Source organism: Pseudopipra pipra, chromosome 5, assembly GCF_036250125.1.
Source record: "Pseudopipra pipra isolate bDixPip1 chromosome 5, bDixPip1.hap1, whole genome shotgun sequence".
Classification (NCBI taxonomy): Eukaryota; Metazoa; Chordata; class Aves; order Passeriformes; family Pipridae; genus Pseudopipra; species Pseudopipra pipra.
In genome coordinates, this window is record NC_087553.1 from 17,691,336 (window position 1) to 17,711,346 (window position 20,011).

Here is a 20,011-nt window from a genome sequence, read left to right on the forward strand (position 1 = left end):
CTGCCAGATGACCCAGGGTATTCATAAGGACTCATTATGATAGTTCCAGCAGGTACCAGTGAGCTGCTGCAGTAGGTATTATGCCTGTTTAAATCAAAACAGCCTTCTTGCCTCTCACCAGCACCCCCTTAGTCTGCAATCAGGGCTCTGGATTCTTGCAAAAGCCTTGTGAGATCCCAGGCTCTGGAACTGTCTTTTGAAGATGTCCTATACTACTTCAAAGCACAGAGCCGGATAAATGGGGAAGGTCTCCCTCCCACAATTCCTTACTCAAAAATCAGGTTGTTTGATTAGAAACCACACACCCTTTCCATGTTTTAGGTTATCCATGTGACTTAGGTTATCCAGTAACGTGAAGGTGCCTGTCAAGAACGCGGTTGTTCCCTGTGTGACATGTCAGAATGACTAGCACTACATTGTGGGATCGGGGAAAAAAGGATGCATCAGAAGCACTGTGCTCTGAACCAAGCTCTGTGGTTCATTCCAAATAGTTGTGGTTAGAAGATGACAGGGAAGGCCTTTCTTTGCTAGTAAGAACATGGTAATTTCAGCTCTCTTAAAATAAGAGAGGTGGGTGGGAAAATCTGTGTGGCCAGACTGAAGCCGCATTTGCTAAGTACAAAAGGGAAGGAAATAACTTCGGATTTCAAATACTCCCTGTGCTTTCACGCTTTGTCTTGGCTGTTTTGATCACAAGCTCTTCAGTACAACAAATGTTGCTTATTCTTTGTATTTGAACAGTGCCCAATATATTGGCACTCCACCTTGCTTGAGGGTGTTCTGTCCCTTAACGAAGGAACAACAAAGAGCAAGTAAAAACACTAGAGAACTAAGCAAATCACGAGCATGAGACTTCTTTTAAAAAAAGGCTACCCCCATCCTGCCCCTTCACTGGAGAATGTGCTAACCCCACAATGACAAACAATGACTGCCAAGCACAATGTCACAGAGTGCATAGAATGGTCCTCAGCCGGTCGCCACCCTGTGCTTCTGCAGGACGTCTTGTACAGCACAGGGTTATCAGCCTCTCCAGTGCTATTCATTGCAGACACAAAAAATGTCATTTTATACCACCTGGAAGAATCTTTATGGCTGTTTTATGAGTCCTATGTGTTGCTTGTATTCAGCCAAGCAAGTTCCCACTTACAAGTGGGAGCTAATCTGGCCTCTCACCAGGAGGGCTGCTGATGGAAACTGAGTAAGGTTACTTCCTCATGACTGTTCAGTAGCTTTTCCTCATGGCAATCACAACACAAATTGCTTGATTGTTGGCCACAGTCATGGATAAAAGGGATGCAGAAACTGAGCTTACATATGGAAATGAAGCCTCTGCTAGTTCAGGTAAGACGTGGAGCTGAGGTGGCAGGAGGAGGGAGGCTGTCGCTCCTGTCCATGACTGTCTGCACTACAGACGTGGTGCTTCAGAGGCAGCAGGACTGCAGGAAATCATGAGCATCCCCACCCCTACAATTCTTTTTCTCTCCAGAAGTTAAAGTGAACCCTTACTCACTTTCCTTTCAAGTTCTTGCCATCAGTGAGGTGCCCCCCTACACGTGCACTAACACCTCAGAACCCCTGGCAGCCGCAGCAATACAAACTCTAATTTCTTTGTGAAAAAGACTCCCCGTAACTGTGGCCCTGCAGATAACCAGAGCTGAAGGCTGGTGGTCCAACTGTGGCACTGACACACAGAATGTGAATGACAGGTGGTAATAGGAGCTTGCTGGAACATGAGCTGGACAGGAGAGATAAAGGCCATCTCCTTCAGCAGCTGGGGGAAGCAGAACACACAGAGTTCTTGTGCTGGGATTTACACATTTTCATCCTAAGTAAAACACTAATGAATGAGACAAAGCAACAGTGGCATTTTTGACAAGTAATTCACGTGTCACTGCAAAATGCTTCAGTCAGGTGAGAGATGAAATTTCATATAAAGTTGTGTCTGTGCCACAGAAACTGCTGTTTGACATGTAGTCAAACCTCCATCCTGACTCCTTATCAGGTAGCCTCCCTTCTCCTTGGGCTGGTTTTGACAGTGCCTGTCCTGCTAATAGGCTGATAATCAACAGTACTTTGAGAACATGAGCTATTAAATACTTCTTGGCTACCTTGCGCTTTTCCTTCTTATATATTACAGAAGAATATTAAACATTACATTGAATGTCCCTTCCATTTAGATTGGAAGTTTTTTTTAGGACAGAGATGAATTTATTTGCTATATATGTGTATAAGATTGGGGTCCTGCCATCCTTGCTGCAGGGGCAGACACAGTCAGAAGAGGGGTGACAGGAGAAGGTAATGTCATTGTTGATCAAAGCCTAATTCTGTGTGGATTATGAGTTAGGGCCCTTTGCTGTAGCTGTTTTTAAGCATGATTACACCAAGCAGAGCCATGGGCCTGTGCTGAGAGGAATTAATATTTTTATAGGTAAATATCCCATTTCTTTCTGATCAGCCCGGCTCTGTGAGGGGCTGCAGCGCCTCTGCAGTTTTTAAAACTCACCTCCAGGGGAGAGCAGAACTGCTCTCTGTGAACCGATTTAAACACAGACAGGCTCAAATCATCCATACCAAATATGTTTTAATTTTCCCTGATGCTAGTGCCCCTCTGAACCACGTCAGAAGCCACATCCTTCACCCATAGACATGGCTCAACTTCCACAGCAAAAGACCTTGAGGAATTTCCCAGGGTCTGTGGTATTCTGTGAGGCAAGAACTGCTGCCTTTCTTAGATCTGCTGCCAATGAAGGTGAGCCTTCCTGGTGCTGGGGCACAAACAGTCCCTGTTGGCAGGAGCTTCCTCAGCTCTAATATTAGGGGTGAGATGTCTGACTGAAACCTGAAGGAGACATCACCAATTTGAAGTAAAGGGAAATCCAAAAAGTGAATAATTAAAATGATCTGGGCACCAAGCCTACCTCTGAGACACTTCTCTATAGAGATCACCTGTCTCATGATTTGGAAAACACTTCTTCTGCATCTGGCAGAATGACGCTCGTTCTTTCCCTTCTCCCCACAACAGAGAGAAATGACTCACAAACTGTGCTGTCAGATGTACAAAGTAAATAAACCCAAAACCTGATTCTTCTCACCTTCTGTTTTTGGTTTGTTGGTTTTGTTTTGTCTTTTTTTTTTTTTAATAGAGAAATTTGAAGTATTGCTTATAAACTATTAGATAAAAAGAGAAACACAAAGGTATGGATTTTAAGATGTCCTTTGAAACCACACAGCTTTCAAATAAATGTAAATCTCTGCCTTTAAAGTATTTCTAGTAGCTTCTTGTGGCCACTAATGTTTTTGGAAGGAGTGCTGTTTATTTAATTATCATCTCTTTCTTTTGTTATGGGATTATGGGAGAAAACAATCTCAGAAGTGAAACAGCATTATCTTTACTTTGTCTCTGCCCTACTTGCTTTCACTATTTTCAAGGTACATCAAACAAACAAATAAAATGAAGTCTGATCCTAAAGTGGAATGTGTAGCGTTAACTGTTTAAATTATATCACAATCCAAGGAAATTATTAAAGAATAAACTGAATTCCCTCCCAACACAGGGATGACAAAAGCCTTTTGGAGAGAGCAGATTTGCAGTAAACTCCTTCTGTGCACGGATTAAATGCCTCAGCAGCACGCAGCTCTTGAGAACACTTTATTGCTTTGTGCATACACGCATAGAATATAAATTATTCATTAATTATGTACTGTTCCAGCAGAAGCAGCTTGCAGCATCGCCAATAGGTTGCAGAATAGCAAGGGGTTTACTGGAAAATTGCCCTTATGAAAAAAGCCGAGATGGAAGGATAAGTCTGACTGGGTGATGGAGATTCAGTGAAGTGTCCTTGTGAGAATCTATACCCACCTGGGTTGGGACTTAATGCATTTTTAATTTATACCATGGGCCAGAGTAAACCGCAGGGTCTGTCTTGGTGCTCTGATATTGCATTATATCTGCTCTCAGAATGTGGTTTGCATTTGGCCTTTGATCTCCTGCCTCACAACGTACCGGCAGCGCCCACACCACGCAGAGCTCTGTGCCTGCAGCGTGTCACCTCAGCAGCAGCGCCTGCCCATTGTCTGCCGCTGCACAGGCCATCTGTTACAGCACCAGAGGATTGTGTATCCTCAGTCATGACTGCAAATACTTACTGGGTGCCATCCTTAGGCTCGTGTAAATCAGTGTCATACAAGGAGCAGTGCTACAGCAGCTGAGGGCTGAGCTCCAGTTTGCTCTGCTGATACAACTGACAGTCAGCCCATATTGCACATCGCAGATTTGCACATGGTGACATTTCTGTGACCGTCTCCCTCGGGGCATGGGACTGCAGTGCTGTGCACTGCAGCAGCCAGTGAGCTCCAGCTATGAGCAAGCACCCTCTGAAGCTGTGAGTTGGCACTGAAGCAAAGGCAACACTACTTAGCTAAAGGGACGTGATTTTGATAGAACAGACGAGGGAGAAAAGAAAGCTTTCAGATCAAGGCCTGAGTGAATAACCCTCTGATTACTTTAGCAATGCTAATTCCTATGACCAACTCAAAATAACCCAGAAATAATAAAGAGAGTTGACTACAGCCATTAAGCAAACATTAGGGCTCGTGAACTTGCAGTCACAACAGAGGAGGTAGCAAAAATTGTGCCAGTTGTAGGAATGGGATATGATTCCATATTTTACTGGGAGCAGAAGCAAAAGAAAGAATCTCTAAATATTAAAATGAAGAAACATCCTAATCAAAGGTTAGTGAAATTATCCGATCCATGTGCTGGCAAGCACCATCCTTGGCAACAACAGAGGCTACTGGCAGGTTTCTTTCATCTCTTACAGTATGGACTCCACAGGATGACCCAGGCAGAGGTTTAAAAGATTAAACAGAAAGGGTCACTGCACTCAAGCTCAAGTGACTCCAACAGACCTCAGATTTGCCAGATGACAAGACACATAGGTTTAGTATCAAGCTGTAGTTCAGGCAGGTGCTTCCCAGCCTAGGCATTTGTCAGAGCTGAAATGAAAAAAAATTGTGCCAGTTGTTGAGCCAGTTTGGGTTTGCCTTGTCACAGGACATACTGTGTAGCATAGGAAATCTGTGGAACACATTGCATTTGGCCTTTTAGCAGTGAGGTCATTCCACCTCTCTCCTAAGATCTTTGTCTCCCAGTCAAAAAATTGAACTTCTCTCAGAAGGAACCTCAGAAGGAGCCTCAGAGGATTTGTGGAATCTTTCTTTTGCAGGAAACACTAAATTGCTGAAAAGTCTACAGACAGATGTTCTTCAAGACAAGTGAGACTGGAGAACAGATACAGCATAAATAAATTCAGTGCAGCCTTCTTCCATGTTGCCTGGTGTGTGACACTAAAAATACTCCTAGAGGGAACACTTTCAGGGCCTCATAATCTCTTGTTGTAGTTTTAATTAAATGGGAAAGATTTTTAGTGTTGTTTTTTTTTCATACCACCACATAATTTGGAGCGTGGGGGACTGTCCCCCCCCCTCCCATCTGAGCTGGATCGGACAAAGACTGGCCCCAGCATCTCGGGACCTGCCAGAAAGGTGAGTCCCTGGAGTGAAGCATCCCAGGAACTGGGGAGACAGGAGATAAAATCAGGCATGCCTCAGCACTGTGCTGGGTCATCCCAGCCCTGCCACTGTCACTCCACATGGTTTGCTATGCCAGAACCCACGCTACCATCTTGGTGGCATGGGACTCTCCTTTGGACGAAATATCCTTCCAGGTTTTGTTTTAACCTAGGGGTGAGGGGGATGGCTAGGTAGTATTTTTCTGCTATTGCTGAGGTTTTTTTGTTTCTTTCAATTTTTAGTAGAATTGTTATTGTTCCTTCTTCATTCAGAATTCCTGTAGTTTTTTACCTTGTCTATATTGGGGAAGGGAAATAAAAGAAAAGAGAGGCTTCATCTCATTAGAGGTCTCACCCCCTGAACATACTGTCATTAAACCAAGACATCTCTGTATGCTCTGGAAGAGCCAGGTTGGCCAGAAATGAGGAGGTTTCTCATCTAGTTTCTACCAGGTCCAGCTGCTTTTTGAGTGGAATTTCCACTGTCCAGTTGGGCCCTGTCCAGACAGATCAGACCAAGCAAGCACAGCAGTGATTTGTCTAAGGGCAATGTTGTTTTTCTAAGCTGAGAACTTGAGAAGCCAAGAAGGTAAATCTAAATCTTGCTTCAGCCTCTGCATTTAACAAAAAGTTCTGCCACACACAGAAACTTGCTCCCCATTCCCTCTGTAAGGATTTCTTTCCGTCCAGAAAATCATGCCAGTGTTACTGTTCCTTCTGTTGCATGTGCAGTTTTCTTTCCTCTTTGATGCCAGGCAAGCAAACAACTCAGTAAACTTTTCTTTAACTAAAAACCAACCCAATAATAAATGCCAGTTTTGTTTTCATTGTCTTCCTTTGGCCTTGATGCATCTTGCCATTGGAATTCAGAAGCCAGCAACAGATCAAAGACCTGGTGACATTATTAAAGGCTAGGGAACAACCACTGAATCTTAAAATACACAGAACTTGTTTTCCAGGGCTGTGGGTGGGAAAGTCTTTTGTATTTCTATGGAATCTGTCTCTCCCACTTTGCTTCTACTTTATTTCACCTTCTGTCAGCCCCCCAAAGACCTACTGACATCTCTGAGAAGCAAACTAGATTGCATGCCCTTCACTGACTACATTCAGTTGTCTGTTCTTGTAACTCTGGAAGGTACTGATGCTTCTGCCAGTACCTCCTATGCTGGTGAGGGAGAAATTACTAGTCAGTATAGCTGACTTAAAATAAACACACAGAGGAATATGAACCGTTCTTCTGGCTGAAAAGCCAGACTGAACTGACTCCTAAATTTACTGACCGCCAAGTTCAGGGAGACAGATTTGAGCTAAGACTGAAGAACAATGAGTTTATGGGTGCATATACAGTACTTGCCCTGTCTTTTGCTCCAAACTGTAAGATCTCTGCACCTCATTAAAGTAGCCTTTTGTTTCCTCCTAAGTGCCAGTGCTTTTCCATGATCAGATACAAGGCTGGCAGAATTGCTTGTGTTGGTGTTTCTTCCCTCACAGCATGCAAGTGCACATCTAGGAGCATCAGAAACAAGCTACAGGGAAAAAAAAAAGCAAACCACATTTGAAGGTTGCCTTTGAAGTCAGCTGATAATGTTTCCATGGAGATCAAATGCTACTGAGTTGACAATGAATTCTCTTGTTGAGCCTTTCCTTCCAGAGGGGGAAAAAAAAAAAAGGCACAACAATACCCCTAAATGACTACACCCTGCAGTACAGTTGTGTTATTGACTTGAAAAAACCATATATATATCCCACCCCCATTTTCTTATGAAGGTGTTAACTCTAAGGTCTCAACATTTCAGTGCTAGCTCTGCCAGTACTGGCCTAGAGAATCAGCTATATTCCTGAGGTATTGGAAAAAAATAGCGTCTACTGAAAATAATTCTCTGTGAGAAGAGGGACATAAGTTGTAGGAGATGCAAAAATGGGAGTCATGATTCCCCCTGAGGAGTATTATAACAAGAAATTATAAAAGAGCATTTCAGTGGCTGATACGCAGTGACATAGAGATGTCTCTACTGCGAAAGGAAGCGACCTTTTGTATTTCCAGAGAGTCCCCTATTTCCTTTTCAAAATGAGTGCCAGCATTAATAAATAAATGCAAAATATGTTGTCAGTGCATCAGAGAGCACAGAGAAGTACTAGAAGGAAATGCTAGTAACATGCTCCCCCAGCTCTGCCTTTGAAGCATAACATATTGTGAGCCTTGTGATGCCATCAGCTGAGCAACTTCTTTCTAGCTTGGAAATGCTAAACAGGCCACCTTGGCATTGTATGAACCCCAAAAGATGGCAAAGGGGATGTATATCTGTATGGATGATTTCCCAAATATTTATTTTTTGAGTGAAAATAGGAAATTTGCTAACATTCAAAGGGGAAGTGATAACCAGTTTCTAAAAGCTGATTACTAATGGTTAGCTGGTCTGGATGAAGAAGCACTTCCAGTCCTACCCATGTATGAGGACTGGACGTGTCCATACATATGTGTCTGGATATGTATTCACCAGTGTCTCTGTTTTGAAATACATAAGAAAAGAAGGGTCGCTTTTTATACCTCAGAAACATAGCATAAAATGGGATCAAGAAACATGATCTGCAACCAGGTCTGTGAGAGACACCACAAACCGTGCAAGGAAGAAATGTTTTAATAGAATCATAGAACTGTTTAGGTTGGAAAAGACCTCTAAGATCATCAAGACCAACGGTTAAACCTACACTGACAAATCCAGCACTAAACCATGTCCCCGGTTGCCACATCTACACATCTTGTAAATACTTCTAGGAATAGTGGCTCTGCCACTTCCCTGGACATCCTGTTCCAGTGCTTGGCCACCCTTTTGGTGAAGAAATTTTTCCTAGTATCCAATCTAAACCTCCCCTGGCACAATTTGAGGCAGTTTCCTCTTGTCTCATCACTTGTTACTTGGGAGAAGAGACACGGAGCCTCCTTTTCTCCAGGGTTAACAACCCCGGCTCCCTCAGCCAGTCCCTATAAAGACAGATTGTTAAATCCTTAAAGTGATAAAAAAGGACATTTTCAGAAACAGGTTGACTCTTATTTCCTGAATATGCATGTTCTTGGCCTTGTTACAGTACTGCCTGATGGGCACAAAGGCACAAAACCTGCATGACTGCTCTGAGCTCTGCGTTTCCTCACAGGTCCATAAAGAGCCTCATCCGCTTGTTTCCTACAACACCCTTGTAATGCGTTTGAGGGTTTTAAACAATCAAGAGCCTTAGAGAGGTTTAAACATTTAAAGCCTATTAACACTGTACATTAACTCAAGTTCATTCCAACTTGAGGCCTTAAATCACTCTAGAGCATAATGCAAAATTTAAACAAAAGCACACGTAGGAGCCAGAGTGTACACGAGTGTGGTGGGGGAGGTCTGGTAGGGGGGGACTGACTTTGTTGTGCTGAGACTTGTCTCAAAGACTTTCATAACCAATTTATGGCATCTCTTGATACAAACCAGCCTTTGTCTCCATCTGGAGGTCAATCCACATAAATAAGTTCTCCCAGTGATCTGCAAGGAGTTTTGCAAAGTTCCTAAACACCTCTGCAGTCTTCACTAATTTAGGGCCTCCCACAGGATTAAAACATGGTTGGTATCTCATTGTTTTCCCAGTGTTCCAACTTTTTTTGAATTATAAATACTCTTCAAAGTGGCCAAAAGTATTTTGACATTGTGAAAACTATATTTATGCCAAGCTTCACAGCTCAGATTCCAGTGAATTATTGTAGACCTCAGTTTTTGTAAAGATCACATGCTGCTGTTTAGGATCTGTATGCATACACTTATGCACACACGTGTATTTACACTTGCTTTTCCATAGAGAAAAAAAATATTTTATGCAAACTTTCTAAAACTATTCCTTTCTGGAAAGAAGCATGAGAAACTGGACTTTCAAAGAATAATGTTGTGGAAAAGAAGATATAAATATTACCACAGGAAATACCTTCCATCTTCAGTGTTGTGATTGATCATTTCACCACAAGTGAACATTCTGCAGGCTGGGTAGAGGTCTTGATTATTAATAAGAAATAGAAATCCTAGGTGCTCTGTGGGACCTACCATATTTCCTGATGAACTCCAAAGAATAGCTTTTACTTTCTCTCTTTATCTTTCTCTTTGCTTCCTCTTGGCAGCTGCTATGAAGGTACTTCATAACTGCCTAGGAAATGTCAGTCACAGAGCTTTCCCTTACACTTGCTGTATTAAATTGCTCCATTTTTGTTTCTTAAATTATTCAGCAGCGGAATGATTATTTTGAGATGGCAGGACCACAGTCTTGTAGAATAAACACTCTTATTTTCTACCATTATGTGCTATTTTCAAAGTACAGTGAGTTAAATTTGGGACTCAAATGACTCAACAGCTGGTAACGATCCGTGGCTGCAAATACACAGATGCCTCAGTTGTCAGCTACTAACATATGCACAGCACAGGAGGAGGAAGCACAGCACAGGGGCTCAGGGATTTGGAAGACAAGACTCTCTGTGGAGGTGGGGAGCAAAAGAGGATCCAGACGAGTGCAGTGCATCGATACCAACAACTGTGCTGCACGGGCTCACAAGTCAAGTTTTGGAACGCTCCTTTCTGACAGGGTTTGCATCCCTCAGTATCAGCCTGGTCATCAGCTCCTGGACACAGCTCCTGTGGCAGCTGCTGGGCTCTGGCAGGCACTGGCACAAAGCCCCGAGTGTGACCTTGCGACAGCGTGGCATGGCTGGGGCAAAAGAGGGTGACTCGGTGTAAATGGTCAGTCCATCCTCTAGCTGCAAGGACAATAAAGCATTTTGTTGACTTACCCCTGGACTGAGAGAAGGAATATTTTGGAAGTATTTCTGAGAAGGGCTGGAAATTACTTATAAAAAGCTTTTTCTCCCTAGATTAAAATATAAGAGAAGAATGCACTCATACATATGTAAGGGTTTTTTCTTTATTTCTTTAATAGACATCCTTTCTTGCATATCTGAAATAAAGCATTAAATTGCGCCAACACACTGGCATAACTTCATTTTTTCTTCCCTCTTACACATCTTTCCTGCCTGCTTATCTCTGCTGCAGCAGTCAGCACTGGCAAGAATAGGTGTTCACCTCTGCTCTGGGAAAAGATTTAAAGCTTTTCTAACCCTGACCTAGGTCCTCTGAGGATGGGCTACAAAGAGCAATGTCTCTGCACTACTCTTAAGAGGGTGAGGAGGAACCCAATTCAGTGGCAGAACTGGAGCTGGCAAATGGCACTTGAATCCCCCAGACTGGCAGATCATCATTGGAGGGGAGGGAGGAGGAGAGGATGAAAGAAATTCCTGATGTTTCTGAGAGCAATTGCTAGGACAAAAAATCAGACAGGAAAAAGTCCATACCACTACTGTATGTGTACAGCAAGACTTTCAGGCCTTTAAGTGCCAGGAGAAAAGGGAATTTCAGACCCCCAAGCAAAGCCCCAAGCCCAGCACTTCATGCAAAAATGTCACTAGGCAAAGTCAAGAAATGAGCTACTATGTGAGACTCTAGATCATTTTATTACAGATCTTCATGGTGAAGTTAAATCACATGAATAAGGGCATTTAACAGCTGGAATAATTTCCAAATAGTCTAATTAAAGACTGAATTTTTAATGGTAAAATTTTTAATTGGCTCAAAGCAAGGTTACAGCAAGAAATACACTTGACTTTGCAAAGAATAAGGAATATTTGCAAGGCTAGTAAAATTACATGCTTCTCTAAGGAAATTGTTAGCAAATGGGGAAAAAACCCTGAAGTGATCCTAAAGTACATGTCACAAGACAAAACTGGCAGAGTCCTGATAAGAGTGAAGAGAACAGGTAAAACAGTAAACAAGTGCAGAGATTATTTATTGCATTTATTTGCAGTAAATTTGGAACAAAATAAGACAACACAGAAGTCTCTCCCTGAAGGGCTGCCTTGTTAGGCGTGCAGTAAAACCTAAACTATTTCACTGAAATGTGTTCTCAGAACAAATTACAGACTTACAAAAGGAAAATACATGAATGTGCAGCTGAAGGACAGAGCTCTGATAAGGATGATAAAACATTATTCTTTGTCTAATACGTTTAGAAAGGCAAGTGATGTAGCTTTGGCCAGGGATAATTGTGTGCTAAAGCAAGTACCAGAACAAGATACTGGAAGTGCCATTTTGTATTTCCAGCTGGGACAACAGACAGCAGTTTGGCAGGGAGGTGCACAGGTAGGGAAGGGGAGGATGCAACCACTGCCAAAACATTGGACCATGCCACGATGGGGCAGCTCTATCATCCCACCTTCCCCACAGCAGGCACTGATGAGGAGGAAAAGGAGTTTGGAGCATTTAGGTACAAAGTCAGCCCTACCCTCAAATTAGAAATAATGCAAGCCACGTGATATGTCAAAACAGCTGACTGAAATCAGCTGAACTGGGATAACAACAGGCTATCAGAGATTGTCTTAAAAGATGATTTTATAAAGCATGTAGAATAACAGAAGGTGTGGTGAGGTTGGCTTTGCATGGTTGTGGAAGAACAATCAACCTAGCAGAATCTGAGATGTTGAAGTAAGAAATTCCTATGAGTGAATGTGCTGGAGAGCAGGTAGAAAAACCAACAGTTGGATATAAGCTTGTTTGCTTGTCATGATACAGGAAAGAAGGGATTCCTGAAGACAACAGAATTTGCCTTGGTAGAGTTACATGTGCCAGTTCACAATATCTCAACTCTTTGGAGCTGGAAGTAAAACTGAAATTTGACCTTGACAACACTACTGTTGAGGGACACTAACCAAATTAATTGACAGGTTTGCCATGATAGTAAACCCAAAGAAGTCCAGGATTTGAATACATCCAAAAGAACTTCTCAAAGCCAGAAAATGTGAGCACCACTTCTTGGCAACTGATAAGCAGGTCACATCTAGACTTCAAAAAGCTAAGGCATAGCTTTAGTGCTAGTAAATTTTCATTGTTAAAAACACAGCATATAAAATGCCCCCCATGCATTTCCTCAGGTAGATGTTTAACTGAATTCCTGTTAGACTACAAGTAGGTCCTTGATGAGCATGAAAGCATCAAGTTTGCCACAGGACTCTAACATTTGGAAGTAGTGTCACAGATGCTTCTAAGGCTCCAGAAATTATTATAAAATTACAAAATTACTGGATGGAGCTTTTACTGGTGCACAGATTTTCAGTAATTTGCATGAGAAGAAAACACAAGAAGCTGCAAGAGGATGTGCTCCGAGTCATGTATAATTTGAGTGTGACCCACTTCTGTAATAGAATTAAACAGTCTCAAGTAAGATGAATATAATGAACTGATCAGTGAAATTTAGAAGGACAATTCCAAATGGAGAAACTCTCAAAAGGAGAAACTCTCCCACCTTGCAGGGTAAAATGATACTGACAATACTGAAATGGAACTACAAGAGATAGTGCAATTGTGGGTACAGAAGGCAATGTAACAACACCATCATGCACAATGAGATAAAAAATAGTAAACATAATTTGCAGTATCCATCTGGCTCCGTACAAGATGAGGGACCAAAAAAAATCCTACTGTGGTCAGGCAAATGCTGTCATTCAAGATAAGAGATCCAAGTATAAATTCTACAATAAATTCAGAAAATTATGCAAAAAAACCCTTTCAAAGCCATAAGAGACCTGTGATTGCTGTTGATACAGATACATTTGGACTAAACAGAAAAGATGAATTATTAATAATTTTGACTTGTTACAAAACATGCTGAATAACACTGTAAAACACACTCTAAATCACAGTTTACATGTCCTGGATTCCAGATGAACCAATACCAGATAACGGCCTGCATTTCACAAGTGACTTGTTTAAGCAATTTGCTTGAGAAATCAGATCAACCAGACTATAGCAAGTCCTTAGGAGGCACTGCCACATGAGCAAGCAAGAAGACTGTTTGGTAAATATAATAAAGAACCAGAGGTCCAAGCAAACCACGTCTGGCCTTGTTAGATTATTATAGCACATTTCTTAGTGCTCTGTTGAGATTTCCTGTTCAAAGAATTATGGGCAATAAGGGACAAACCCCATAGATGTGTTAAGCCAGCAACATTTAAGCATTATAAAAGAGCTAGTTGTCTATAACACAAACAGAGGGGATGCTACAAACACAGCCAAGACAAGTGGTGTTGCAAATGGAAGGCAAAGTTAGATTTCAGGGTGATTTTATAGCTACCAATTGAACACAGTCTCCTCTCAGCTGCAGTGAAGTCAGATGACATGAACCTTCCAAATCATTTTTCTCATTATTGGACCAGAGAAAAAGTTAAGTAAAACTGAGAGGCACTCTGGCTCCCTGCATTTTAAGGACCAATACAATTCTATGTTGACAGAATTTATGTCATGACAGAAGAACCAGCTTTGTATTCAAACACCATCCATCAATAAAATAGTTTAAGTTCAAAGATTCATTGACTGTAAGAGGAATGACTGTGTAACATATGACAGCCTCAGAACATTGACAGATTAGATTGGTCTAGTTGTGTATTTTATTAACTGCCTGCTTCAGTTTGTAGATGTTACTTTACACACATTTGCTGTTAAAAGAAATCAGTATAGCAGTTGCTACTGACTTGTGCAAAACAAGAAAGAGAGTAACCTTTGGGTAGCGCTGATCCACATGTGCACTGAAGCAGAGAACAATTTTCATCTCCTCCCAAAACATCTTTATTTCAAATATTACACATCCTGACAGAATTTGGCAGATAAAATAATCTGGTGCCTCTCATTTCAATTAATTTCAGATTCCAACTGCTGGATCTTGTTACTATTTTCTCTATGCAAAGAGCATTCTACTATCAGATGGCTTCTCACTGCATAGGTACTTACACAATGTGTTCAAGTAATTTATAAACCTTCTGTTAAACAGTTACAAGCAATTGGCTTTTTGTGGCATGCTGTCTTTTTCTTGTTTTTCAAACCTTGAGTCATTCTTGTAGCTCTTCTGCAAACCTCTCCCAATCTTTCCACATCCTTCTTTAGCATTGACACCAGATTAGGATGTCCAGGAACAGTTTTGCTTTGCCCAGAGATAACCCCACCTCATGCTTTCATTGCATATTCCCATAAAAACTAACACATTTAGCAGCTGCACTGCACTGAGAGCTCCTGTGCAGCTGGATGATCCCAGCAACCGTGATCCGAGAGACCTTTTCAGAGCTGCTGCTTTCTGAGGGAGCCTCTTGTTCTGCGAGGATGACTGACACCTTTTGTTCCCAGCTGCATGACCTTGGACGTGTCTCCACTGAAATGTTTATTGTTTGAGCACACCAAAAGATGGCTTTGTAAGCTATAAGTGACCCCTCCCATGACATATGGTTACACTGAATCTCCTTTCACCTGAAAACTTTAACAGTCATCTTTCAAATCACTGCCAAATAACACTGAGCCAAAAAGAAATCCCTGCAGCTGCACTAGAAACCACCCCATATATAATAATTTCCAATTAGCAAACAAGACATAGCTAGTTTCTAACAGATTTTTCTGTATTTATTTTGTATACTCTTAATGTTTTAATCTGAATATCGTGCTGTAGCAAGTTAAATATCACACAGATATCTAAGCACAGTAAAACAAAATAACCCCCCATGCAAACTAATTAAATGCAAATTAATTATATAAGAAATATCAAGTTAATTCAGCAGGCCCATTGCCCATAACACTTTGACACCCACAACAAACCATTTACAGAATCCCCACAAAGACCAGTGTGTGCTTGCACAAGGTGCGACTTCAAATATGTTTGTGGGCACAGAGAGAGCTGATGTCTAATGTCACCAGTACAACATCACTGGAACATAAATACTTGTTACTTGAGCACTTAACTCCTCTTCTGGGACTGCAGAAGCTTTTCTGTATGTCATACACTTATCTGTATCACACCACAGTACAGATAAACAGATGATAAAATGCACTGAAGTGATGATCTGCCTGGAGGGCAAAAGCCCAGCTAAACAAAAACCACCAGAGAAAATAAGAGAGAACAGAAGGAGTGGTGTTCACTTTGAGACATTCACCCACCACTGTTTATGGGACTTGACTCTCACACCCTTCATTTCAATTAACTGTGTGCCTTGAAATTTCTGCTAACAGAAAGCTGGATAGCATCTCTAGTAAGGAAGGCTGGAACATGACATGGCAAATGTTGGATGACCTTGAGGGCTGGTGTAGTAGAAATGGGAAAAAGCTCAAAAGCATAGAGTGCCAGGACATGTACTTGGGGAGTAATAAACAGAACCTCTGCTGTAAATTGTGATAGAACCAGTAGGAAATCACAAAGGAGGAGAAAGGCCTGGATGCATCATCCAACTGAAGGATGACTGTGGGTCTCTGGTGTGATGCAGCATGAAAAAAGCAAATACAACCCCAAAATACTTCAGGCAAGGAATTTCTATCAGAGAAAGGGAACCATCATCCCACTTATACGAGGCATTGATCAGACCTTGTTAGGGAATGGTCCTTCTCATCCATATGTGAGAAAGGCAAGTACAAACAAGAGCAGGTTGCAGAAAGGGCTGCTAGATTGATAACAGGTCTTACACAGAGAAGTCTACATGAAAGCATATGTAGAGTGGGAAAAAGAAAACAGAGGATACCATTGCTCTTCATATGTACATCAGAGAAAGAGAGACACATAAACTAAAGGTTACATCTGTTTCAAGAACAATTGACGAGTAATAAGTACATGTTACAACTTGCAGCACAGTTTCTAGTTATCAAAGTGTCCCACTGTGGGACAGTGGTGGGAATAATATCTGCATAATCTTCAGATTTTTTTACTGAGCTTATTAAGTTTAAGGGTGATAGTGTTACTTGAGACCACAGAGTATTGGATTAAACAACTCAGAGGGCCCTTTCTAGTCCTGTGAGTTACAGACACTGTTTTGTGATAGAAGTAACATGTAGCTGTGGTTGGGTGATCCTTGTTGTACCCCAGAAGGCACTCGGAATGAAACCAAGTCCAGATCACTCAAAAAACCCTGAAAACATGTTTTCAGTGACTTAGAAAAGAAAGGACATGTGGAAAGAGGGAACACGAAAACAAGAAGACAAATAAATTTCTTCAAACACCAACATTCTTACCTCCCATGAGGAAGAGAAGCCCCGCCACATACTGCATAAGGCCTCGATCCCAACAGCACCCCAGCACCCCGATAATCCATCCAAAGAGGATGATGGCCACAGCCATGCCCATGAAGCCAGCTGTCATCCTGCGCAGATCTGCAGTGGGGAAGACAGAAAATCAATGTGAGTGTGAACAGTGATAAATCAGCATGATCATGGGCTCATAACAGCCTTAATCCAAAATGCTACTGATCCTGCAGGGTCACCAGTGTGTGTTGGCATGGGATGATTTGAGTAAGGATGATTCAGATAGGGGACAAGCCATAAATTAAGATACTAACTTGGGCTGGGGAGGGAGAGCAGGTGACCATTTTACCACGCAATAAGGCTCAGCGCAGATGCACTCAAGTGACTTGTGACAACTTGCTCAGGAGTTAGAAGTTGTAAAATGGCCTCAGTGCAATGCTGTGTCTAATAGCTGTAGTCTCTGGGTACTAGCACAACATCTGTTTACATCCTGCCTTCTCATCTCTGCCCATTACTCCACTGCATTCAGTGGAGGCACCTGCTCAAACTGATCAGCAAAGCGGTTTCTGTGCTTTGTGCCGGGCAGACGTGACAGAGGATTCACCTCAATTCTGACCCGCTGTGTGATCTTGGGCAAGTCACTGAGCCCCTCCGGGCTGCAGCTTCCCACGTGTGAGTTGGGCCATAGTGCCTTGGTGTCCAGCAGTGGGATGAGTGAAACCCGGGACATTCAGAACGGGGAGGCACACGGGTATTCTGGTGTCACACATAATAAATGCGCTGCAGATGCACGGCTGGGACACAGGACACATCATTGCCCTCTCTTGTATCCAGATGGTGACCTTGCTGGATGGTTTTTGGTGAGGACATTTTCGAGTGCTCCAGGGAGCACTAAGAGTAAGAGGAGGGCGGGGGGTTGGAGTGAAACATTTTGTGCTTTTCAGGTGTGGACTGAGTACCACTTCTGATATGGGTGCAAGGGATTGACATGCATTTGTTTCATAAATAAAGGAAAAGGACCCCCAAGACCTAATGTAAGGAATCCTTAAATTAAGGCCTGGCTATGTTGCATATTTGCCTTTGCAAAAAGGATGGGACTGCTGGGATCCCTCTCCCTGCATGTGCTGGGAAAAAAAATAAAATTCTTCACAGTTGGTTTTGATTTGAAATCTGGGCAGTGAGACCACCTGGCAACCGAAAGAGCAAGGACTATGTGAGATAAAGAGCATTTTCACACCCTCAAATAATGAAACAGATGGGGTTATCTTCACTAACATTTGATTGTTCCCTGTCCCCCCTCATGCACGCATAAAAAGTTTAAGCACTGATATGTCAAGAGTATATGTACGGGGAAAATTCCAGCCAAGTCAGCTCTCCAAACACTTGTTTCCTTCTTGAAACTTTTTTTTTTTTTTTTTGCATAGCAATGATTTTACTTTTATTTTTTTTCAAGGAACAGAATGCTTATGGCAGAGAAGGAAGATTTGAAAACTGTGAATCATTCTCCAATCTCTGTGGCAGCTTTTCTCCTTGGCTGGCCTTGGACTATTTCTCAATTTCTGTAATTTTTTATGTTCTTCCCACAGTGGATAAAAGGACCACCAACACCAGCAGTGCAGATTCAGTGAAATTTCTGAATAGTGATAAAATCCCGCCATCAGAGATTTGTGTATCCAAAATGCTAAGTGTCCACAAGGTCTGTAGGTATGTTGGGACAGAATGATTTGATTTAATGGAAGGCAGTTCACTCAGATTCATGTTCATTATAGCCCTTCTTATGCAAGATCATGTGGCAGAATGTAACCCCTCCCTTGAAACTATAACTGGTTCCTGTTATAGTTTATATCAGTATAAAGTATATATCAGTATATATCAGACTGTCACTGATTTTTCAAGGAGTCTCTCTGACAACAGATAACCAGGTCTTCAGGCCACCAGTGATCAGGCCCTTTAAATAAGATACACATCTTAAAATTTGTACTTTTTTCTCAGGTTTTGTGACTGTCCCACCACATTTGAGTATGTTCAAGGAGTTTTAGTGGACAAAAAAGAAAAAAAGCATTTCCTGCAGCAACTTGTACTTCCCAAAGGCAATGCTAGCCTCTGCTCCTTGGGAATTTGAGTGCTTTCTAAAACAAGCAGCAATGTTGGTAAGCATGTTTGACGGCCAAATGTCTCCCTGCTTTTTCAGCCCATGAAGGCTCAATTCGAAAGATGAATGAAAACATAAAATGTTTACTGTTTCCTATGTCATCTTCAATAACAGCACAACATGTCTCTCGGAGGTGCTGCACAGCTGCCTGTGTCAGCCCTACAAACTCCTTCCATTATAACTTGTGACTGCTGACTCTGGGTAACAACAGCACTTGTTCTTCCTAATGGAAACATACCCTAACAACCTGCTTTTAATGAGCTGAATTTAAATAGCCTTATTCAGCTGCAAGATGTCTATAACTCCTCGACCTACCCCAATGCCTAGCTGATGGAGCCAGTTTTCATAGGTCCCAGAGTGGATCACAAGCATTCCCACATCCTGTACACCAAACTAAGGAATGGTTTTTATCCCACTAAAACCAGTGTGAGTTTTGCCACTGAACAGAAGAGTTAAAGGACCAGGACCAAGATTTCTAGGCCAAATTTTAATGTTTGTTTCACTTGACCTCTCCTCCTGATGGAGCCTGAAATTCCCTTTCTAACAACACAGCAAAATTCATCATCTTATCTCTGGGCTTACATTATCTCTCGAAAAAAGCCAGAAAGCTAACTTCTGGCAGACACTCAATACCACATGTTAAAAAATTCAAAATTGAACTTCTTTATGAAATCTCAGTTGTCACAAGTTCAGTGAGCTTAGTTTAAGATTGCCACTGCTTAGGCCAGTTGCAAATCTGCTCCTCACAATTCTGTTGGTTAGGGCTTATCTGAAACAAATAAAATACAAACTTTCTTTTCTATTCAAAACCATCTTGGCTTTTGTCCTGCCATAGCGTTCCCCAGTGGGAGCCCTTGCAAAAGGCAGTGCTGGGAAAGGGGGTTTCAAAGTTGGTTTCAACAATAGCCTGCATTTGTCCAACAGCATCTTCCTGGTGCTCCTCACCTGCCCACAGGAAGCTGAGATCAGTACTTGGTTCAAGTCTATTCAAAGTGATTCTTTTGCAGAAAAGTACTTATTGTATGTAAACGAATCATCACCCTCAGGGTATTTAGTGAAGGCCAGGGAACAGGAGCCTATATTCCCGGGACTCAATCTCTATTAGTGGTACTTTTTATGATCACTGTTTTGTTGGTGCGGGCTCCACATGGAAAGGACAGAAGAAAAGCAAAGATTTG

At 42.0% G+C, this 20,011-nt stretch overlaps 1 protein-coding gene across 1 annotated transcript in view; it reads right to left on the minus strand.

Annotated features, from left to right (window-relative positions):
- Positions 1 to 20,011, minus strand: part of TMEM178B (transmembrane protein 178B) — a 228,992-nt gene that overhangs the window by 14,695 nt on the left and 194,286 nt on the right. The window contains exon 3 of the mRNA XM_064654718.1: positions 16,673 to 16,810. Within this exon, the coding sequence (XP_064510788.1) occupies positions 16,673 to 16,810 (138 nt within the window). The remainder of the gene's footprint in view (positions 1 to 16,672; positions 16,811 to 20,011) is intronic.